Source organism: Opisthocomus hoazin, chromosome 6, assembly GCF_030867145.1.
Source record: "Opisthocomus hoazin isolate bOpiHoa1 chromosome 6, bOpiHoa1.hap1, whole genome shotgun sequence".
NCBI classification, from domain to species: Eukaryota; Metazoa; Chordata; class Aves; order Opisthocomiformes; family Opisthocomidae; genus Opisthocomus; species Opisthocomus hoazin.
The window spans coordinates 9,524,982-9,549,400 of NC_134419.1; the positions used below are offsets into that span (position 1 = coordinate 9,524,982).

At 46.5% G+C, this 24,419-nt stretch overlaps 1 protein-coding gene across 1 annotated transcript; it reads right to left on the bottom strand.

Moving 5' to 3' along the window:
* Window positions 1-284: 284 nt before the first annotated feature.
* Window positions 285-24,160, bottom strand: SLC5A9 (solute carrier family 5 member 9). Its single transcript, XM_075424045.1, has 14 exons — window positions 24,017-24,160; window positions 22,518-22,589; window positions 19,906-20,010; window positions 17,887-18,051; window positions 15,227-15,332; window positions 14,585-14,665; window positions 13,592-13,797; window positions 12,652-12,787; window positions 11,628-11,735; window positions 11,293-11,443; window positions 9,934-10,102; window positions 9,138-9,353; window positions 2,864-3,011; window positions 285-923 (listed from the first exon to the last, which is right to left on the bottom strand). Exons 1-14 carry the CDS (start codon window positions 24,143-24,145, stop codon window positions 715-717), a joined length of 2,001 nt encoding a protein of 666 aa, XP_075280160.1. The 5' UTR covers window positions 24,146-24,160; the 3' UTR covers window positions 285-714.
* Between the last annotated feature and the right edge of the window lie 259 nt (window positions 24,161-24,419).

Sequence of the window (24,419 nt, forward strand, 5' to 3'; positions counted from 1 at the left end):
GTTGAGGGGCAGGGCTGGCCCGGTGAGTGAACAGGGTCAGGCTGCTTTAAGACCCACGGTCACGTGGCAGAGTGGGCAGGGTGGGGGGGCTCGGGGAGAGCGGGGAAGCCCCTGTCCCCACTGCCAATGCCAGTGGGGGTGAGAGGGCGGAGGGGGTCCAGCACAAGTCCTGGGGTGGCTGTGGGAGCCAAGGTTGACACTGCTGAGCTAATCCAGTGGTCACAAACTGACCCCATCTGAATTTTGGCCATATAAAAAAGAACCCAGGTAGTGCTTGTCTCCTTCCCCACACCAGCGTAAACCAGAAAACCTTCAGAAGTCATCAAGTGAAAAGTCAGCCCCAAGCTGGTGCACGACGGGAGCGAGGACCCAGCCATGCCATAGCTGAGCTTTCCAAAGCCTATGCTCCTTGCCGGGCTCAGCTCTGCACCTTTAAAATTGACCTCAGGTCTCCTGACTTGACCCACATGCTGTCCCACACATCCTCTACATCCTGGACGTGACCAGTGTTGAGTCTTGATCGTGCTTTATCTTACGGCGAAACAGAGTCCCGCAGTCATTTCCAGCAAGCAGTGCCTCCGGGGAAGGGCTGCGCCAGGGCATGCCGGCACCTCCAGGGACCACCACGAAAGTCTGTCACACAGCACTTCTGGCCTAGACATGAAGATGAGGACCCCTGAGAGAAACCAAAGCCACATGCTGCCTGACCCCACCTCAGCCGAAATATGCCCACAGAAAGACGTTAATGGTCAGCAGGAGAATAGCATTAACATTGCAAACAGTCTTCCACAGGGGCTTTTCCTCGATGCTGGTGAGTCTCCGCTCCAGGGCAGCTCTCTCCTCCTGGGACAGGGTGGGCGTCGGGCCGGTGGACAGACCGCAGAACCACAAGTATAACATTTTCCAGCAGGGAGGCTTGGCGGCTGCGAGAGAGAGACCAAAAAACGGCTGTTATCATCTAGCTGGGACTCTTCCCTCCCTCCTTCCACTAGTTTGGAGGTGCACTGACCAATATGGGGTGGGGCTTGAGATGCACCTTGGGTGGGAGATGCAAGACAATGATGGGAGGTAGGAACGGAAGGGAAAAGAGAAGGCTCTGCTGAACCACGTACAGCACAGCCTGATTACAGTCATTTATTAGTTAATTAACAGACCTCTTTCCCCTTCTCCCCGACCCAGGTTCCATCCAGTTTCACAAACTCCTGACAGCATGATGGTCCATTTAGAGATATCCTGGCTTATTTACTACACGTGACGTGCCAGGTGAAGTATGTGTTTTAATTGTCAGCCCTGTGCCATGTGTATTTCACTGGCTGTTCTTTCCAAATATAACCTTTTTTGAAATACAGAATGTCATAAGGCCTTGAGAAAGGTGTTACGTGGAAAAAAAAACCTCATTAAACTGTCAACTGCTGTGTTTCGCATTTCCTTTCCCATCATTACTAATTACCAAAATACCAAGACATTTGTTCTTAAAAATCTGAGCTAGTTAAGTGAACTAGGAATTGATAAGAAATAATAAATAATGCTGAATGGCTGCATTCAACTTAAACCCAAACTTACTCTATCGGGGAAAAAAAATATATATATATTTCTTTAGTTCTTCACTTCTGTGTAGCTTGGCTGTAATTGGTACCAGTGTCCTTTGGACTGACCAGCAAAAGGAAGGAGTGAAGAAATCATCTGTGTGCCTTTCTTCTGAGTTCTTTTGTTCTGTAACCTTGGAAGGTTAAGCTCCAAAACCAGAAAGCTACATTTTTGAAATGGATTTGCAGAACAAACCTCTGTCGGCTCTGAAATAAACTTGCCTGTGTAGCATCTCCTGCTGCTGTTCTCTCTCCTGACAACCCTTTAAGTTCATTTGACTCTTTGCCTTCCTGCTTACTAAATACTTTTAGTAGGACACACAGCTATTTGGGTGTGAGTTTTAACGATGGTTTATATCCTAAGGGAAGATGAAAGATAATATTTGCATAATGTAAATGAGAAAGCTGAAGCTTGTAGATTTATCCTAGGACATCCAAAAAGTGCACACATCTTCTCCCAGCATCTCACGGTCTCTTCAGACCGTGGTGCTACTTTGATACAGTGTGTTACAGCATCACTGGGTGAGTTTGGCCAGCAGAGCCCACACAGGGGTAAGGAGGAAGCATCTCTAGTACATACACAAGGGGCTGATCTCAGCAATGATGAGGCCAGGGTGGGATTTTTATGTGCTGAAAGTTGAAGTTACAGAGCCTGCCATGACTTTCACAGCGCTAGTGGCAGCTGCTGCTTTGGTTATGCCTGCAGTAGTGCTATGGAGCTCCTCAAGAACATCCTGGTGGCACAGACAAATAGTTGCAATGTCATGGCACAAAGCCTCAGCGTCAATGGTGTGAGGAGCAGTGTCCCAGCAGCACAGACCTCCCCCCTCCCAAAGGATGTTCGTAAGTGGCTCTTGACTCCCATCTAAGGAGTCCAGCACACTATTAAGTGTCCAGATGGAAGCGCTAAAATAAACTGTGCCTTGGGCAGGGCTGGACCGGGGTAGTTTGCCTGGGTAAACAACTCGTTCTAGGGAGGAGGAGGAAAAACACGTTACTGAATGGTGAGTTTTCTTTGTTTTTTGGGAATGGCAGCTCATCTGAGTCATTCAGAGGATTGTGACGTGAAGGTAAATGCTAGAAGATATGTTGGGAGGACCAAGAACCGCAACACTTTCATTTGTCACATCCTCATACCTGGTTTACCCATAAATAAAAACCCCAACTCCAGGGAATGCAATAGATGGCCTCTCACGAGCTTTAGAGGGACTTGCCTGAGATCTTGGCTGGGCACTCATATGTGCATGAGCATGCTTGTTCACAGCCAGCAACCCTACCTGCCTCCTCCTTATTGCCTGAATCTGCACTTTCAACCAAGTCGTTCTCTCTGTTGGCTGGATTCATCTGTGCTGCTTCACTCTTGTAATTTTTCAGGTCAATGTCAGGAGCTTTTCTGTGTCTTGTCCACCACGTCAGGCAAGCGAGCTGCAAAGTGCGACAGACAATAAACAAGTTATTGCCTGTCAGCCCCAAACTGGCGTGCCAGTCGTCTCCCTCTTCAGGGGGCACAGATCCAAGATGGTGCTGGGAGACCTGGTCTGGGGCAACAGTTGTTCCTTCACTTTCTTTCACCTTTCTTCTGCACAGGTGCCCATGCCCTGGAAAAGAAGGCTGGTAACATCCAGCTGGAGCTGAAAAGCTGAGAAAAAATGTGAATTAACCCAGTTTCTTTCCTTCCATTTTTTTTAATTAACCTGTCTCATCCCTGTCTCTACCTGGAGTAACCTTTTGGTAGACACTGAAGAAGCAGCTTCGTATTTGCTAGGCTTACTTGATTGACATGAAATAATGACCATCTGTGTCCAGAATGGCAGCCCTCCAACAGGGAAGGGTAATACAGGCAATTAAAAAAAAGAAGCCATGATAACCCTCTTTGGATACAATCACAGACAGCAATTGTACCCTCAGCAGAGAAGGGTCAGTCAGGTGTTGGCAAGCAGATATATGGCCATGGGAACACTGATATTTGACCAGCTCCTTCTCTGGGACATTTTATAGGTTTTTACACATTTATATTTACACATTTTATAGAAAAGAAAACCCAGTTTTAACATTAAACCCCACAGCTGGGACAAGCTCACAGTAGAGCAGCAACCTGCACTTCAAAATGAGCTTATTTCAGGGCTCTTACTGGGAAAAGCAGCAGCATTGTGTCTCTGCTCTGCGACTGCAGGTATGTGTTCAAGAAATGCAACTGTGTGGGCAGACAGAGCCATGACAGCTAATATCAAGCCATAATTTGCAGGGAGGATTATACCACAGATTAGACCAACAGGTATAGTTACAAGTAGAAAGCAATGGGCTCTGGGCACACACTGTAAGACTTGCCCATCCAAACAGCTCTTCTGTTTTTTCGTTTGGATTTTTTTTCTTTGTTTTTTTTTTTTTTAATTCCATTTTTGTCTATTGTGCCAATACAAGACATTACCTCTCTCTGCAGTCTTTCAGTGAAAGAACCACCAAAAGCCATGAAAGACCGCCAGTCCTGGGCAGGCTGCTGTGGCTGCAGTCTGCTCTGCTTTACAAAAGCAGCAGGTCTGAAACTCTTGTTCTGTTGAAAGCCTGAAAGTCTTCTCCTCCCTGGGACACAGGGTGTGCGCAGGAGGCGCTGATCTTGCAAACCTCACAGGGGTCCTTTCACAGCTGTGGGGTGGGGTTAACCGCCCCAGGGGCTCTGGTACATGGATTTAAGCCAGGCCTGTGGCTTCTTTGGCTGACCACAGCACACCAAGCAGCTTGGTGGCATCGGCACTTCCTAACCTCTGCGTGCTCTGGCCAAGGAAGGCAGCAAGGACCACGCTCATCAGTCCCACCCAGATGCAGCTGCCCAGGTCCATGGGCTGTCCTCCCACTCCGGCCCGTCGCCTGGCCTGCAGAGAAGCCGCAGGATGGGGCCAGGGCAGCCAAGCTGCAGTGGGGACAACAGGTCAGGCAAAGTCACACATCTCCCTGACAAGCGGCTGCCTCCCTGCTCTGCTCATATGGAAATGAACGTCTCAAATGGGTCACTTATAAAGTAGCGTGAGTTTAATTTTTGAATTTTACACACACAAATCTAGGCAGCAGTTTCCAGCTGACACAAAATGTTGCATAATTTCCAGAAGATTTATGGCTTTATTTAAATCATTTTCAACGAAGATGAGCATTGGGCAGGGCTAATCTTTCTTGTCATGATGTGCTAAATTGCTTTGATTTGATGATCCTCATCTTTCTCAGGGATTCTTTTTTTTTTTCTAATCACTTAGGAAATGTCACTGGCACATAGCAAAGTTTCAGGGTAGTAAAGGATTTCCAAAACTTTTTTTTTCCCCTCCTCTTCCCATGTATCACTGAATGACTGTCTCCTCACATTGCTGCAAAATCTGCAAGGGCTGGAGCTTCCTTGGGGCTCACACTCTGCCAGACGGGAGCGATTCCCAGTTGGAAACAGCATAGACACACAGGTAACCTCATCACATATCATCCCAGTGACCCACCCAGGAGCTGGTGGTTTGACCATGGCCAAATAAAGCAAACCACCACCCTAGAGGGCTCCCCGGTGATGCATCACACAGACACTCCAGCTTCAAGATCTCCTGCAGTGCTTTTTGGCTGGCTGAATTCTCTGAGGTCCCCCTTCCCCCTCTTTGCCATCGCCAGAAAGATATGTGCCAGGGCAGACCAGAAGCATTGTGTGGCCATGGAGTCCACCACGGGGCTGGCTACGCTTCCCTGGCACAGACTTAGGAAGGGATGGGGGGTGCAGATGATGGCATGTGTTTGCATGCCTGGAGAAAGCAAGCAAATACATAAATAAGGAGAACTGCTGATGGGGAAGCTGCATTAGCATAATTGGCTTGGACCTTGGAAATGCTGCCTGATGCCGCTATGCTCAAGGGCTTGGCAGACCCTGGGGAGCCCTGTGGCTCTGCTCCCAACTGCAGAGCCATGTGTGGGCACTGCACGGGGAGCCCTGTGTCCCACCTTAGTCTGCTGCTCAGTGGGTGCCTGCTTCCCACCGGAGCTGAGCATGCTTTGCTCTCTGCAGCACTAAATGATGCTGTGGGAGCTTCAGCTGCAGCACCTCAGAGTGCACATTGTGGGTTCAGGCTTGGTGCTCCTCCTAGGCTATGCACCTAAAGGAGCCATTAAAGCCAGACCTCAAGGCACAGGGAAAACATCCCCGACCACGGAGTACATCAGGTGGAACTGCCAGTCCACCAGCCTGTCTGGGTGAGCCCTGACTCCTGGGGAGGTGACCTCCTCGAGTAGCACTCGTGCTTTGTGGGCTGCTCCTCTCCCTTCTCACAATCACATTCTCCTTGGACAAGGCAGCTTGCAAGAACTCAGCAAAGTTTTTCTTTTGTTGTTTGTAAACTAGAATAAATCCTTCTGTTCCAAAATGCCATCTGGCACCTGACAGTTGTATTTCAGCTTCACAGTCTCAAATTTAATTGTAAGCTCTTTTGCAGGATTTTCAAGGACGGCGTGACACAATATGGACTACCTACAATGAAGACATATGAACTCCGGAGCATACCAAACAAATTCCTTGCATACTTGTTTTCCAGCACAGCATCAATCACCACAGGGATGGGAGAGCATCCAAAACAGCAGGAGAAAATGCTACAGCTTGCAGTTCTTGGATTGTAATTCATTTAAAGCCAGGCACATTAGCTGTACCAGTCTAACATCAGATACAAATCTCTTTTCTCCTTTTGCCCATTTACTATCTCAAAAGCATTGAGATTAAATATTTGAAGTTGTCCAGTGTAGATCCTCAGCTGGTGTAAAGCAGCATAACTGTGCTCAACAGCTGTTCCTGGTCTCTGAAGGCAATGGAGCTATGCTGATTTACATCTGCTGACGTATGATCTATCACTATATTTCCTTGGCTTTGGTGGCTTGTTTTTCTTTTCCTTTTGCTTGACAAAATAAATGGCATCATTCCTAGCTCTTGTACGGTGTCCTTCATCATTACATCTCAAAGCGCTGCACAGATAAGGGCTATCAGGACTAGACCCATGCAAAATTTATGGGGGAAATATCTAAGGCTAATAAAGTGAATTGACCAACACATGGGACCGGGAAGCACCAGAGCTGCAGGTATTCTCAGCCAGGACACCCACTACCAGCCTCCTCCTCTCAGCCACTATCATGGGGACATACAGGCATTTCACCACAGCTTTGCCCACTTGCATGCCAAAACCCAGCAACCTGAGGTCACTAATGGCCAAACTCAAAGTTCAGGTGCTGGTTTCTACCCAGAGGGTTAGAGCCTGACATACCCACTGTGATTTCTACTTCCTGCCCTTCCTTCCCAAAACTCTTCTGTCCTTGAGCCATCTCAGCACAGCCACAGACCAACCTGAGATGGCCAGCTGCTGGCAGGACACCAGGAGTAATGGTCCAAACCTACACCTGAGCTCATGTCTTGAGCAAAATTTGGGGTCAGTCTGACTAAGGGGAAATGAAAAACGTTGGTTTTAATGCTGCCCACTCTGATTCATGGCATACTAGCACCTACCTCGGCTTCAGATCCACAGCTTAATTTTGGCTGTTCTCTGAGGAACAAGGTCAGAACTTTCCTGTTGAAATCGGGGATAAACAGTAGAAGCTGAATAGAAATCAGACTAAAACCAAATAGAGGCAGCCTCTCCCATTCCTACCAAGCTAAGGGGAGGAAGGAATTAGCTACCACTTAGTGTCACAAATTACTTAGTAGCCTGTCTCATTTTCCTTGTGGTGGGAAGATACTGAGGGCTGTGGGGCACATGGGTCATGGATGGTCATCACCATCGCCAGATGATTGATCTGGGTCTCTGTGTCCAGCCTCTCACTGCCACAGGCAATATCATTAATTCTCATAAATTTTCTTCAGCAGTGTCTTGTATAGAGGTCAGAACTGTGTGGAGTCCGTAGCCTACCAAAAGGTTATCCCGAACACCCCTCTATAGAAAACTTTCCCAAAAAGCCCAGCCTATGTTTGTTCAAGACCAGCACTGCCCTTTAGAAAGCTTTCCTCCTTCCCTAGCTCCCCAGATGTGTCTGGGGGGGCCAGCCACCATCTCTCATCCTTTGTTCCTCTGAGATAACTGCACACAGGTGTTTCAGACAAATTCCTATCCTCCTTGACTATCCCACTGGCTTTCTTCCCTGGACCACTTCCAGTCTGAAGCCACATTTTCTGAGCCTTGGCTCTTTGAAGAATATGTCAAATAAGGTCCCTTAAGTCTAGCACCTATAAACTCACCTATTTCTACTGAAAATCTCCTCTTAGGAATCTCTTCTTATCTTAGCCTCTCTTTCCCTGATGCTAGTATAGTAGGTCTTCATCCTGAACTCCCCCTCTTCAAACGTGCTTTAAATATTTTTATACCTCCGAGGTCAGACTAAAAAGCCTGTAGCTGCTGTGGCCAGTTTTTCTTCGTTTTCTGAGCTGTTGGTATGATGTTCACCATTTGCCAGTGCTATGCTAATGCATCTTATCTTGCTGTTGCTGTGGGCAGGAGCACTGCACATGTTTAGTTATCACAGGTCAGATGATGAGTGGGAACTCATTAAACCACAGTAATTAATTGCTGGCAACCATCTGGCCACCCCTGAGCAGTAGTGAACAACGTAAGCAGCAGAACTAATAGTGCCTGCTTGCCAGTATTTCGCTCTCCCATGTGGATCCTCTGATAGCTAATAAAAGCTGAGACTTTATCTCAAAGCAAAGACAGACTCTCTCTCTCTCTCTTCTCCTCTCCTCTATCTGAGCACCTGCCTTCATGTAATCTTTAGGAGCGGGGTATCCTTGACACCACTAACATTCAATCAAACATTGATGGAACTGGTTAATGCTTTACAAGTTATGAGGAAGCAACAGATAGAAAATGCTATGATGGCATCACCTTCATTTCCTCACGCAGTTAGACAGGAAAAAAACAGGTCTTTTAAATCTAGCCAGTAACCTTTGTTTGGAGGTGGATGGCAGTTTTGTTATATTGACAGCTGCTTTAAAACTTGGGACTGGGAAGAGCTGCTTCAAGGTTTTATTATATAGAGCCTCCCAAATCTGCACCATTTTAATGTGTTAAGTAAACGAAAGTCGTGCCTGACTCAAAGTTATTGAATGTAATTGAGATCACATTGGGACAAAATGTTATTTTCCTAAATGCACACGTTGCAAAAGATATTAATCGTGTTTGCTGCAAGATTGATGCTGGCTCTGCTGAAACAGGGTAGATGCTACAATTAGATATATTTAATTCTTCCTCAGCAGTGCTCTGTAATATGATTTCATCTCCTTCCCCTTCTTCTTTTCTTTCTGTGCCAGTTATGATGGGCTATGGGGTCTGCCCAGCTCTAGGCACAGCATGGGAACTCAGACCCAATTTCAAGCACTCAGTGCCTCAGGAAGCATTAACACTCTGTGACCTGGGGAACAGAAAGCTGAGGAGCAAGGGCTGCTTTACAGCATATGCATTACAGACCATTTCTTAACCATGGGAGGAAAAGGACAGATTTCAGAGATTTTGGAAACCAAGTGGGGGCTCTGAGAAAAGGGTGCCACTGCAAGCCACTTACCTTTTCTTCAGGGATCGGTGGGGTGCACAGACTAATAAGGACAATGACAATTGCAGTCAGGACACAGAGGATGAGAGCAAAGTAGAGGTAGTGCAAGTCCTTTAGCACAGCTGGTCTTCTGTCCTCCTCACCACAAGATGGCGTGCTATAAATAAACTCTATGATCATCCGAACGAGACCAACAACTAGCCCGACCATGAGGCCCCAGAAAGCACCCTGAGAAAAGGCAAGCATAAAGAAAAGGTCACTACATGTTTGACTTATCTTAACTTTTATCTTTCTTTTCTCCTCCTCCCCTTTCCTTTCCTCCCCTTTCATTTCCTCTCTCCGCTCCCCTCTCCTCACCTGTCTCCTTTCCTTTTTCCTTTCCTTTCTCAGACCAAGACCTTTTATGCTTGATGGAAACCCACACTGACATGCATCATTTTTCTTGCTGCCCTGGAACATGGAACAGGTAGAGCACAGACAGTGCAAGAGTCTCTTCCTAGCAACGTGCCTCCAACTAGACTTTGACACATCATCCCTAAAGTGCAGAACAACTTTGCCTTTCGTGCTTTCAAATGAGACTGCCAAGAAGTACCACTTGCAGTGGCTTCTTGGAAGCAAATACACATACGCTAAAGACTGGGCTAAGATCCTCTAATGTATGCCAGGGAAATGCTGTCTAATCATCACATTTTAGCTGGACTGGCTTTAAGTTTAAAGAGCCTCAAAGGCTAGGTAATGAGGGGAAGTTTATTTATTTATTTATCTTATCAAATTAAATATGCGTATCGGTTGTTGACACTCCACTTACAGGCTCATTAATCCTCTTGCAGAAGATTGCCAAGATAAAGAGAGCTGTGATTGGTGGGGCTAGATAGCTGGTTATGGACTGAATGTAGTCAAAGAGCTTGCCGCTGTTGGCCGATTGAATGATCGGGATCCACAGAATACTGATGACTACAAGGATGAGGATAAAGACTCTGGAAGATGAGGATAAAATTGTATTAGCTCTGCAGGTAGTTAACACCACCTGAAAATGAAGATTTGCAGCAAAACACACTTCCAACTGCTCTCAGAATTTCCTAAGAAAGAATCCCCAGATCACACTCAAGAAGCACCTTTCCCTGTGTACTCAGGAAAAGAGAAAATTGTTCTCTTCTGGAAAGTCAGTTCAACCACTTCTCAGAGCGAGCTGAGCTAGGACTTGCCAGTTGACATGCATGACAGATCCACAGAGGCCTGGTGGCTCCCACTGTGAGCTGGATCAGTGCAAGCCCTTCAAGCTGGTGTGTCTTAGAGAGTGACATGCTCTTCGAAGGACTGGTTCTTGGATGCAACAGAAAGAGGGAGCTGGAAGCTTGTGGAAGCTATCTTTCTGGCACCTTTCCAAGCAGATAATATGCTCAGTCTATGCCTTTGCCAAATTCCAACTCATTTGCTGCTTATTAAAATCTCTTCTGGGGTCTCAGGTGCATGCCATAACTGTCCTTCATCTTTGCATTTTATGTTATGGAGGTTTCTCCATATTGCTGAACAAGGGGTACTTCCCCTCGCCACAGTGGTGGGGTTTGAGATTGCCTGCAACCTTCAGCCACCCCACAGCAAACTGATTGAACTTAATGCTCATGACTGGAGAGGAAAAGCACCACAAACATGCAGAATGCAGCTTAAATTCCACTATCAGGATGAGAACTTTACATTCCTCTGACATAATGCAGTACCAAAGCTTGCTCACAAAGGGCACTATAAATAGTCAGAGAGACAGAGGGCTGGAAGGCCCAGCTCTTCTGCGCTTTTCCCTGAAAAAAAAGTAGTAATGGCAATGTACCACTCCTGTCTGATGCAAAAAATCACATGTTCTTAGAGACCTCCAGTGACAGTGACTCCAGAGCACCTTTGGCTTTTCTAAAAGTTACATTTAAGGCAGTATTTATGCTAAATTTAGAGAATAGAGAGGCAATGATCCACCTAGATCAGTGGTACACTTAGTGTTTCTCCTTGACCAGGTCTATCTGACATGAAGCTGGAAAATGTAATGCTCTTTCCCAGGCTTTGTTCCTGTTCCATATTTTAGGCACCAGATTTTTCTCAGTGAGTCCAGACTGAAGAATGTAAATGCTGCACTCAAAACAGATGATGAGTGCAACGACACAGAAAGAAATGTGAGGACCTGCCCACAATCATCAGCTCCTGCTCTGAAGCCTTTCTGCGGATCCGCTGCCAGATGTCTATTACGAAGAGAGTGCTGCTGCTGTTGAAAATGGAAGTGAGGGAACTCATCAAGGCTGCCATCATCACGGCAATCATCAAACCCCGGAGCCCTGGGGGAGCAGAAAAGGGAACGAAAATCAGGACTAGACCGCTGGCCTCTCAGCACTGTTTTTTCATCCCAGTGTCTGGTAACTGCAGAAAGATTCCCTCATACTTAGGGTGGATAAGGGCAGTCTTATCCCCCCACGAAGAGCATGGCTCAAGCCCATCTCCACAAGTGTAAAGGTTTCTCACCATCAGGCATGAGTTCTATCACGAGTTTGGGGTAGGCAATGTTGGAACAACCCACCGCAGCTCCACAGACCCTTTTACAGATGTCAGGGTCCACACAACCCACTTCATCTGTAGAAGACAGGAAAATAACAAGTCAGTGTAAACCCTGTTGAACCATAAGTTAATTCAAGGGAACAGATATCGACGCCTTGTGCGGGTTCGTATATATTCAGAGGTGCAGCTGGAATACAGCTAGAATGAATGGAGCTGAAGAACATTTTACATTGTAAAATAAAGGTGAAACTTCAAGACGACATTTTGCAATTTTGTTCAGGGCACAGATATAATTCTTCTGGATGTTGCATAATTGTAACCCTTGATGATTTGTCGTTTGTGGGAACTAGACTTTTTCCATGAACCTCTAAGCTATGTTACCAAGGTTGTTGCAAGCTGACTTACTCCTATTTGAGGAAATCTGTGAGAAGCACTTGAGACACACTTTTCTCCAGGAGTGGTCCTCCTAACTGGGGTATTCTCCTGGGAAGTGGCATGCTCTGGAGAAACCAGCAATGAGAGCTCCTTGGGTGATGACGTGAGGACAACTCTCGCTCTTTCACAAAGGAGGGCTGTTTTGCATAATTCACCAGGAACTGCATGAATCTGTGTGGCAGATTGCTAAAACTCTTACCAAATACCTAATGAAAGTAATTCGTAGGACCTGAAGGACAATCTCAGTGCTTTGTGTATTATTTCATCTCACTGATTTCCTCCAGATAGACAGATGCATGCAATGTTTACAGCATGGAGCTATATGACCCCAATGGCAAATATGCCCCATATGGACACTCCCAGCAACTTCTGCCATGGTGGGAGCACTGGAGGTGGAGGAAGGGCATGGGAACACCATTGTACAACAGGAATCTATATGAGTATGCCTGCAGGACAGCAGTTTCTGAGGCGTAAAAGTGCTGGAGGACCTATGTGAGTGAGATTAGTGGTCATGGCAGGTATAAAGCCCTGTGGCAAGGAACATGGGAAGGCTTACCTGGATAAAGAGCTCTGCTGATCATCCCTGGCATGACAATGAAAAACATCGGGAAGATTTTCAGATATCCTCCCAGCACTGATCCACCTTTGGCATGGGAGAGGTTCTTGGCAGAAAGAGACCTCTGGACTATCACCTGCAATCAGTGCAGAAAGGGAGCAGAGAGTAAAACAGAAACACTACAGAGAAAGCAGGATCCATCCTCTCTGTGTCTCTCGTTCTCGTAGATGACTTTCATCTGGTAGGATCCCAGGGTGTTTTGCATGGCAATGGCAACTTTCCCATCTCGGTTGACTGCAGCCTGCTGTCACTGCTCAGAGCTCAGTGCACAGGCTATAGGAGAGAGCAGTGTGGAAATTTCCTGTACAGGAATCATTTTGCCCTTGACTGAAATGAAGCCACCGTGAGGACTGGAGACAGCAGCTGTACGGCAGCAAGAGACAAGGAACAAAGCAGACCGTAGGTGTTCTGGTAAAAGTTCAGTGGTGAGTTTTCGTAATTATCCCATTTTAAAACACAAAAGCATTGTGTCTTGATAAACAACTAGAGCTGTCCTCATTTGGAAGGAAGAAGAAATGTGAGACCTCCGGGAATATGAATGGCTTGTCTGGAGGTCTATACAAGGTCACTGCAAAGCCAGCTCCAGATCCACATTTTCATATCCTTGTCACACTAACTGCATGAAGACTCCCAGTACTCACCAGCCCACAGTAAACACAGAAAAAAAATGACCTGCTTTTTCTGCACTAAGAAGTGCACAAAATTAGCAGTTTGCTGAGAAGGTGGAAGGAGTGAGATATTCTGGTCTAGACCAGTAAAAAGATAGTAACTCCTGCACAGTGACACACAGTCATGTTTCAGCTCACAGATCCACAGACTGAGGAGTGGACCGGAAATAATAGCGTGGTGGTCTGCCTGCAGAGGGAAAGATTTTCCTCACCTGGTCAGTGCACCAGCACCAAAGAGCCAGCACAGAGAGACCAAATATAAGGCCAGGCCAAGGAATGTCTCCTGTGACTGGATCCCTGAACAAATGAAAGGCATCCGCACGTGGGAGGTGACAGGTTGTGTTCGGGACTATAACCTTTGGTATTGCTGTGCTGTATTTCTCCTGAAGTCCTTCATACCAGCCGACTTTTTCAAATCCTGAAAAGAAAATGCCAGTGATTTAAGGTCTGGTGCATCCTGCAAAGTTATTTCCTGATCTGAGTCTCATGATTACTTTTCTTTCCTCCTATCTTCCTCTTATCTCCTCTCTTTCCATTCCACCCTCACTTTTGACAGTCAAGGTTTCTACAGCAGTCAGTTGGATTTTGCCCAGAGTCCTTGTGGTTTTAATAGTGCATCCTGGAAGAGGATCAATGCAGGAAAATCTCCATGATCCTAATCCCCACAATGTTGTCAGCATCTAGTCTTTGCTGGTACACCCTCCAAGAGCCAAAGCAGGAAAGTATGACATGAAACAAGATACATCTATATTTCTGTTTGCCAAGAAGGCTTAAAGCAGAGACTGATGATGGTCAGTTCCTTGTTGCTTTTTTATTTTTTTTATAATGCTCAGTTACGCCCAGATGAATCCACAGTAACTCCCAAAGTCAACAGGGAAAAGTCAGCTGAATTACTCTGAATTTACACAAGCATAGTGAGACCTGAATTTAGCTCTGGGAACGCAGTGTTGCAAGCTCTTTGGCAACTCCAGGTAAACCCAAACCAGTGAGGTGAACTCATCCAGAACCTCACCTCCACACAGTCAGTGCAAAGGATGAAGCAGGTCTGACGACTTGTTGAATAAGAGTTGTGCTGACACCATCTCTGTGAGTGGCTAAAACTCATTTCTGTACCATGCATGAAAGGGTGAGGTACCCTGCTAAGGTCTAATGACCTTGGGTCCATTAAACCATGGTACCATGATGCCACTGCAGGTTACCCTTACCTATGAACATGAGGACTAAAGCTCCCAGCACCATGATCAGGGTCTGCAGTGCATCTGTGTAGATCACAGCCGTTAAACCACCTGTCAGGAGAACCAGAGACAACAGGCAGAGTGTGTCACCATGTACAACGAAACAGGTACCTTACCTGGAAAAAGGTTTTCCTTGGCCCCAGCCCTGTGATTTCAGGACAGACCCATTGGGAGAAGCTGGCACTAAGCTGGTCCCCAGGAGCCTATAGCTGTCACAAGCCCACCCATGAGGAATGGCCTGAAGGTCTTTTCTGCATTCATGAGAGGACTTGGAGACAGATAAAGTTGCTAATGTTGCAAAAAGATGAAAAACAGAGAGCAAATATGGGCAGTGGTAACTATCTGCACAGAGGGAGCTGGGAGCCTTCTGTAGTGTCAGAAAATCCTCTAGAAAAGAGTGGTGATCCCCCCACACCAGTTTCCCTCGGGCCAGGATGGGAGAGGGGAATGGCCAGAGGTCCCCAACACCTGGGAGTGACAGGGCAGGTACTACCAGCGGCAGGGGAATCCCTCCCTCAGACCAGGACCCGAATAGTTTCCCCTATGCAAGACAGGGGAAACTTATATCCTAGGTTGAAGTTTATAAGGTTTATTTTTAAATCAGCTATTTACCAGCTATAGTGTAGAGAGCAGTCACTGCTAGCAAGACCACAGTGGACAAGTAGAGGTTCCAGCCCAAAGAGATTTGGATGAACAACGCTCCAGAAAAAATGTCTGTCTGGAATGAAAAAAACCAAGGGCAGTCTGGCATTAGCAGTGCTTCGTGCAAGTGAAATCTAATAAAGCAGCCTGCAGCCCTCTGCGGCTGAAAGAATTGACGAGGGAGGACACCACGAAGGTGAAGTGGAAGAGGAGAAGAGAGCATGGGGCTGTTGGCTGTGAACCTTGTTGTTCTCAGCATAAGGAAAATCTTTCCTCCAGGTCAGAACTCTCAGCAGCTGGACCTGGGGCGGCAGGAGGATAAAAATCAAGGTCCTACACCAAGGGACTAAAAAGTAATCCTCACTGGCACAGAGAGGCGTTGGTGGAAACTGTCACTCCTTTTGCTGACTGTGAAGATGTCTGTGGGGAGCAGGAGCCCACGTATCCAGACAGACACAGGAGGGAAAGGGGGGGGCAAATAGTGGAGACCAGGCTCTTTCCAAGACTACATCTTGGTGGCCTAGTGGCCAGGAGACACTGCTGCTTGAAAGACCCCTAAAGAATCACTGATGTCTTGTGTCATGATTTGTTATTCTGAAAAGGTCAACAGCTTGCTTTTCTGTTCACCCAGTTCAGCAGACTAGAATGGCTTCAGAAAAACAGGTTATACCTGCTGAGGACCTCACTAGGAAAAAAGAAATCCCCATGGGCTTTGTTTTCTTTGGACCTGCTGGCAGAAAGTGAAACCAGAAACTGGGCGAAACCTAGAATTATACAGATAACATCATTCAAATGCAGAAGGTGATAGGGGAGATGTGTATGTTGGGAAATCAGCTTGAAGGACACCTGCAAATCTGGTATGGGGTGATCTACAGGTAAAGACATTTGCCAAAGGGGACAGAAGGGATGGGGCAAGATTTCTATTTGCTGTGCCTGAAGTAAGCACCTTAAAAGCAAGCACCCAGTGCAACTCCTGACCTCTGCAACCCTGAGACAGGACAGACGCTGTCAGTACACCACAGGAACCACAGTGTCTTCTGGTTTTTGACTTCCCAGCAGGAAAGACAAACACCTCTGTAGCCATGCAGGATCAGTCCTTTGACAACACTGTTTACTGAGATCTCTGTTTGCAAGCAAGGAAGACTCTGCAATGCCCTAGTTGCTAACCTATGTTTGGGCAAAAAGCACAGGGAGACAAATCCTTCTTGTAACCAACTGCCTGCTGTCCAGCCAGCCGCTAAATGAGCTCTCTACAAACAACAGCACTGCTTAATAGAAAGCACCTGTCATGCCCATAAAGTCCACCAGCCACATCCATCAGTCACACGTGAATTAGCTGCACAGAGGCGAAACCAGCAAGATGAAACAGCAATGACTGAGGCCAGGGTCCTGCTCTGAAAGGCAGTGGCAAACACTGTTCTGCTGTAGGTCATTTTGAAAGACTGGTCTGTTCTCGCCCCATACATTGACTGTGCAGCTGCGTACACTGCGGTGCTGTCGCAGGAGAGATCTTCCATTTGCTCTTCATGTGCCCAGTTGTGCTCCAAATGCCTCTTTGCAAGATGTCACCCTGGGCAATACTTCAGTCCCACAGAGCAAAGGTCCTGGAGGCAGTGGTAAGATCAATGGGTGACATGATGAAGAGCTGGCTATCAGAGGAGGAAATCTATGCCATACTCCCAGCATGGAATCCCTCTTAATGCTCCTTCCAGGACCCGAGACATAATAAGCCTGGGAGAAGGACCCTGAAGCCATCTGCAAAAAGGCACATGGTTGCCTCTTCTCCAGTCAATGTCTTCTAAGGCAGTTGGACATCTAAATATTTCAGCTGGTTCTAGTGAAAACTGGCTTGTACCGTCCATGGGACAATCAGCTGGAGACAACTAACTGACATTTTCATTTCCTGTAATGGACTCTCAAATACAGTCCTCTCCCTGCAAGGGCATAGGTAGTTCTTAGCAAATCTCTGAGTGTAAGTTCTGCCGCTTTATTAATAGCATTTAAATAAAGGGAAATACCCAGTAGCTTACATTGCTTTTTGGCTACCAGTAGGGTACAATGCTACAAGCGATACAGGAAGGGTGCTGAGTTTTGTCTTAAGCGAGAACCTACCCCCCTTTCACCATACCCTTTTTATACAAGTGACAGAAAGATGGAGGAATAACCATAACATACCTAGTGCTGAAAACTCAGCTCCTAGAACAACAGCAGATTTATGATAATTTAAGAGAATTTCACATCTACAAGATGCAGCTAGCCAGCTCCTCAGATGGGGTAATGCTGCAGTTGCCCTGTTTGTATTGCCCAAGGTTTGACCTGATAGAAGAGCAAAAGCAGGCAGACAGCTTGTGGTACTTCTACTGTTTAGTCATTACCTGCCATATCCCTGTAAAGTTCTCACTGTGCACTGCTGTTTAACGAGGGCTATCTCTCTTAGGGTAGGTCTCCATGATCAATACAGAGGCAGGTATTTACTTGAGCAAAGCTGCACGCTAACACACTGCTACTGTTTCTGGTAGCTGAGCTGGTCCTTTCAAGGACTTCTGAGTTATCTCTGAGCAGTCCTGCATTGTACCAGGATGACCTGCCCCTGCCCTAGACACAAGGGTTGTGTCCAATTGGATACATACGGATATCTTGGTGAATATATAGAGAATGAGGGACAGTACGGACATGTAGATTTGTATCCTCTGCCCTCCAAATCGCTTCTGCAGGTACTCAGGCATGGTGACCACTCCTGCTGCAATGTAAACAGGCACAAAGATCCAGCCGAGAGCCAGAAGTGCCCAGGTAGCCTGTTGAGGAGACAGAGAAAATAAAGGCAATGATTCAAAACATGGGAACATCCTTCTCTTCTCTTTCAGTGGACATCCTAAGAAACCAGAAGGGTATGGTGCCATGAAATATATTTGGGAAGCAGTCTGAGTTTTTCTCCCTGCTCAGAAGATGAGATGACAAACACGGGATTTGTTACAATATAATCAAAAGTTTTTGAAGTCTTCCTCCAAAGCCCTGTGTCTCTCTGTCATGGGTGGCACATCCTGTTTCATCTCATGGTCATTTGGGCAAGCTGGTGTATACTGTTGCTCTGTCTGTCTGAAAGATGGTGTGGTATTTGGTGGCCTTTGAAATCACTGATTCTGTGGCAGTGAAGAGTTAAGTGATTCAGAGAAGGATGGGAGCATCTGTTTGTTGCTTGATTAGCAAGTGATGAGGCTGAGGCAGCAGACTATCCCTGAGGAGCATAAAAATAAGCAACAGCAAGACTCTGTTGGGATGTTCTCCTTGTAGGCTGACACATATGTAGTTCTGTTTCTGGTAGATAAAGGGGCTGTTCAGCTGCCTTGCCACAGGTGAAGGGTCTTTTGGAAGGTGCAAAGGCATCTCCCATCATGCATTTCTTCTCTGAAACCCAGCAAAAGCCCCCTAAAAAAAAAGATCCTGAACATAAATAAAAGCCACTGGATTATCAAACCTCAACTCCTGGCTGTCTCAGGCCATTACCTTTCATCGAAGTACCTTACATTAGTCCAGATTTTACTTTGGTTGGTTGTTTAAGTTATCAGAAATGAAACTGAGCCCTGGGAGCACAGATTATGAATGATCGAGGAGAACAGCCATGGCTCCTGCAGTGGCAGAGATTTGCTTAGGGAAAGGATGATAATGTGATCCGTGCAGCTGAGTGATGTCCCATGCTGAAAGGAGAGAATAATGGCATATCTGAGCTCCCTTTCCAATTTCAAAGAAATTAGTCTAAACTCACAAAGTTAGATTTGCCCTGACATACAATCTTGTCTTCATGAGCTTCTAAAATGACTTGAATAGATTTACTTAAAGTACAATGATATTGGTATGTCCCACATGCACCAGGCTGAACACAGGCTCTGGTTTCTTCACAAAGGACTTGGAGGTGATCTTAATGGTTTAGAAAAAACTAATGCCGTGAATAGATATCCCAGGAAAGAGCTTTAGGTGGGCCCTGTGCTTGGCAAGTATCCTGCACTATTAGCAGTCTCTGCTGATATAGACAAGAGATTTAGAGTTAGGTGAGTGATGTTTATTGTGAGGCTGGCACTAATCTCACTCCTCATCACTGCAGCTGAGAAATTTCATTAGCATCACACACAAAGAGCCTGGTTTTCATGCTCTGTGTGGTGTTCATAGCAATTTTCCAGGCCACTTCAACTGGGCAGAATGAGACCTGCCTTCGCACCCACATGTTCACCCCAGAGATGTCACATTTTGGCAGCTGACAGGTGAATGCAGCATTGCTGAGTCTCATGGCTTTACACTGAAGTCAGGAGTATATACTGCTTTTTTTCAAACTCCCTGTACCCAGAATCCTGTGATTATCCAAGTACCTTTTCAGCATTCATTATCTTTTATTTTAATCTTGATGAGTGCAGAATAAAGCTTAAAAAATATGGCTATGTGCTTCTGGGAAGGTCAAAGAGCTAATAATTTTAGTGGATTCCACTTTAACTAAAATAAAGTTCTCGTGTTCTTAAAGCTCTCTGAATGCCTGGAGGCTTCTCTCCTGAGACCTGAGAACTCGTAGTTGCCAACACTGTTAGCACCTGATTTTGGAGACAAACCCCAGTCCCTTTGTAAACAGTGGCATTTTACTTGCCAACATAACTGACTCTTACATTCCACTCAAAGCCTCCAACAGCAAGACCCCCAGCTGCTCCAGTGCCTGCCAGGCCGATGAATAAGCCACTGCCCACGTTGCTTGACATCAGGGATGCTCCAATCTGAAACACATGGTACAGGCACAAAACCCAGAAAGTCACCTTCAGGAACTTCTGTATCAGCCCAAGCATTTTCCCCCAACACTCCCTTTCCCCAGGGCCTTGTCTCCTTGTAAGTAGGTAGCTGGGTGCTATTAAAAAGTTGGGGTTTTCTTCTCCTTTTGAGGAAAACTATGTTTTTATATCTTAAAGTGAGTGTGTCTGCTCCCTTCCACTGCCTCCACACCAATGCAAAGCTTAATCTTAGAACTGGGGTTCACTTTGTCAATGGCTCTCCTAACGTAACTGTTATGGGGAGTTGAGCCGGGTGAAGGAAGTCTAGTGGCAGCCCCAGATACCTCAGTGTCCATGAAACATGATGGATTTCTCCATTCCCTTGTTATTCAGCCAGCAATGTGCCTTCTCCAGCCTCGCTGACCCTTGTTCTACCTCTCCATGCCTTGCTGACAGCCCAGACTCTTTCAAGTCTTGCACTGAACACGCATGTGGTGATTTGCATAGCCATGGTGACAGAAGTGCTCTCTTGGAGCTCCTCCTAAGGGAGGAGATTCCTGAACCATAGCAGAGATGTTGTTAGAAACATGCAGGCCTTTTGTGTTTAATGTCAACACATAGGTTCAAAGATCTTCAGCTCTGTAGCAGGCTGGAAAATGCTAACGTCTCAGGTTAACTGTAGTCTGTGGGCATGGTAAACTACCCTACCATGGCTCATTGACACCCTAATTAGAAGAATGCAAGCTCCAAGGTGCTTTAAACAGGGCAAAGACTGTCTGACTTAACTACCTTTATTTGGCACAAAGCCTCACCTCCTTTCTGCATGCCAACGTCAAATCTCTCTCAGGGTCAAATGAGAAGTTACCCAAAGGACAAGTCTAGCCCTTTTGTCTCTAGAGAAAGCTTGCTTTTAGCCACATCACCTAGAAGGAGCTTTTCTCTCCTTAGTACTGCTACATGTGAAACAAGGAATGAGGGAATTTGATCTGCTTCTCACCTCTGAGCAAGGTAAAACATTAATATGGCATCAACACTCACACTGATTCCTGCCAACAGCTCTGCCTTCTTGTCCGTGTAAGAAAACTCTTGATTAGAGAGCTGGCTGCTGCAACATGAATTTGCAACTGAAGTGGGAACTGGTGCTCTCAAGAAATGTAAAGAGTTTTCCTGACATCAATATCAGACACAGAAATACAGAAGACACATTGCACAGCAGCAGCAATGTAATATCAGGGTTTAGTTGCGGCTGTCTAACACACAGTAGAAACCTGTCACCCCTGTAAAAAAAAAACCAAACAAAATACACATAAGCCAGTCATGTACTCAAGGTGAAGGCCATGAGGACCTGAGCCTGGAGGAGTGCTGCAGAGGTGGAATCAGACCTCTGACAAACAAAACTGAAAACTGAACAGCATTAGAGGTTGCTTTGAATCTAGAATGGTAACTCAGGAGACCCAAGACCCAACTGTACCCAGCAAACTCTGTGGCCATCTGCGGTTGGAGCCAAAAGCAATGAGAATGTTTTTGGGGTTTGTTTGGTTTTTTTTAAAGAAAATAAGAGCAATGGTAGGGAAAAAATATTCCACCTGTATATCTTTTAATTTTTCCCGTCCTAATTAGAGAAAACCATCAAGCTGAGCTTTTCCATTAAATGTCACTTGGCTGAGACAGAAGTATTAAGACCATTTAAGAAATAACAGATTTTAGGGAGGTCTGTGTGTCTCTGATGGAAGAGCTTGAAATTCTAGCCTAGTGAATTTATGGGCAATGTACATCTAAAGGAAAAAAAGAAAAAAATACACTATTTTGGTTGAGAAGTGCATTCCGTTACCCACGACTCACTGGAGAGATATATGGTGCTAGTCTGGCATTGGTTGAGAAGATTCTTTATTCCTGCGGTGTTTTTATTCCTTTCAAACTTTAAATTACCTTTATATGTACCTTTCACTCCCAAGAAAAGATGCCTTCAATAGATTTTTTTTTTCTTCATAGTGAAGATTTATACTTCAGTGGTTTGCAGTTTATATCTTTACATCGTTAGTCAATAATCTCAACTTTACTCTAAATAGCAAGGGCTCAGAAAGTCCTGGGCTTTGGGATTACTTTTTCTTTAGTCCCTTAATGCTTTTTTTTACTAAATAGCACATTCCTAGATTACCTAATGCTCTCTTGGCTTGGGGACAATGGTATCTTTGGTGAGTAGGGGCCAAAGAGTTTCAAACCCATCTAGGCAGTCAGTGCTCCCTCACTTTCATCAGCGTGAACATTTTTATTGCTGGCTTTCAGAGAGAAATTGAGAGTTGAAAAAACCTGAAGATGCTGAACTATCCTTTTGGCCCGGCAGCTCCACACTGTAGCCCACTAGCAAACCTGTGTGGGATGATTCCTGGTGGATCCTCTTCATCTCAAGATCACAGTCAAAACGTGTATGGACTGGGTCCCCTCACCAGGCCTGCCCTCCCTGCACCTGGAATTGCTTTAGAACCACGAGAAACAGAGGGATGCGTTTCACTCACAGGCCACCAAGTCATGGATCGTCCAGCCAGGAAATAGCCTCCAATGGTCCCCCGGCTTGCTCGTATCGATGACTGGAAGGACAGGAAAGAGAGAAGTGCTTTCCTCCATTCACCCACCCTCAAAGTTAGACCCAATGCCCATCCCAGTAGCCTTGAAACATCCCGTCAGCAACCTCCTGCACCACTTCAGTCCTACTCCCTTGGGTACCACTGCAGTCAACTGGCTCGCCCTACTCAGAGCAGTATAGACACGTAGTGCATGGCCCTGACGCAGGCTGAAGCAGGGCCCCTGTGAAGGTCATCTAATTTTGAGAAATCTAGGGGTTTGTCTGCTCTCAGCCCTGTGAAGATACACGTTTGCAGCTCCAAGAAAGGCTGCCCACGTTCTGATGATGGCATGCATTAAGGGGAAGCATTTCCCTCCTCAGTGTCCAGCACCCCTAGCAAACACCTTCAGACACGGGAGAACATTGCACAGGGGTAAGAATAAGAGGACAACCTTGTACCCCATGGGATGCCATCAAGGACTGCATTTGGGCATGACATGCAGGCGCACTCCAGGATGGCTAGCAATGCCCTGCTGCAGCTCCTCCTGCCTTGCTTCGTCCCACCGCTGTGGATTCAGAGTTTCCAGCAGCCCCACTCTCCTATGGCCACATCACACAGCCCCATCTAGGAACTGCATGAGAACCGCAGGGAGTTCAAGAGCAATAGGATGTCCATAGGCCAGCAAGCCCCTCTGATCTGGCCGAGGCTGACTGTGCTTGCTGTTTGCAGCAACCCACAACTTTCAGTCAGGCACCATAATACAATGGTTTGCTGCAAAACACCTGCTGCACATAGCAGCACCCAGACTGGTGAGCAGCACTGCCATCAAGCCAGGAGAAGCCTGAATGCCTGGTTTCAGCATCAGGTCCAAAAATTTTTTCGTGTGTCTGTTAAGTAAGTCAGGCTTCACCCACTGCTTCTGCCTCTCTTTGTGCAGGTTTCTGATGGTCCAGCTTTGGAAAGCGGCTGCTTGTACCTATTTAATGACTTCTCCTTGAATATTCCATTTGGGAAGGAAGAAACACTTCAGCCAACCAAAACACTATAGGTGTCTATGAAAGAGGTCTTTGCAAAGCAACATGAACAAATAATTAGCAAAAATTTTTCCAAAGCTTTTTAAAGTCTCATTTCAGTCTTCCCCACACCAGCCCTGGCTTTTCTTTCACCCTCTGCCCACCCACACCCTGATATGAGACTACTTTGAAGCATGGGAGGTAGACATCACCCCCAGCACAACCTCCAGGGAACAAGCACTTGGTTGTCCCCATGAGCGGGTGAGGGCTCACAGGAAGATCACTGTCACCCCCAAATTGCTCAATAGGGCCTGGGATAACGGTGTGTGCAGGGGATGCCCTTTGCAGGCAAACACCTTTGTAGCCAGGAGGGATCCAAAGAGGACCGAAGGCTTTCCACCTCAGGCAAACCCAAACCCAGTTACCCTGGGGACTCACCCATATTCCAACAGTTAGGACAAAGGCGAAGTAAAAAACCACGACGATGATGTCTGCCACCCCAAAGGCTACTGTTGTGTCCCCCGGCAGTGCAGGCAGCTCCGTGGTGGCTGGGGTTGGCTGGTTCATGGCTGCAAGCGAACTGCTGATTTTCTCTCTCACACTGGACTTTGGTGCACATTGGCCTTCATCGCTCCCCTTGTAATAATTAACAGAGTGGAAAAGGTGTGAGTGGGGAGCGGGAGCCAGGCAGGACTGTGGCTAACATTTTCCCAGCAGGCCCCCTGCGAGAGCTTTGGCTCCATGGTTCCTCGGGGAGGACCTCCCCACAGCTCTGTGGTGCAACCATCCCTCCCGGCTGCTCCTGCATCCTTTTACCAGCGGTCCCTTCTCCTGCCCATTT

What these genes read in the sequence shown, in the direction of transcription:
- SLC5A9 (XM_075424045.1), bottom strand. Translation starts at nt 24,145, where the DNA reads ATGAACCAGCCAACCCCAGCCACCACGGAGCTGCCTGCACTGCCGGGG. An exon ending in ATATATTCACCAAGATATCC is followed by an intron (nt 15,333 to 17,886) that starts GTATGTATCCAA and finishes TTTTCATTCCAG; the next exon opens with ACAGACATTTTTTCTGGAGC. An exon ending in CACCGATCCCTGAAGAAAAG is followed by an intron (nt 3,012 to 9,137) that starts GTAAGTGGCTTG and finishes CGCACTTTGCAG; the next exon opens with CTCGCTTGCCTGACGTGGTG.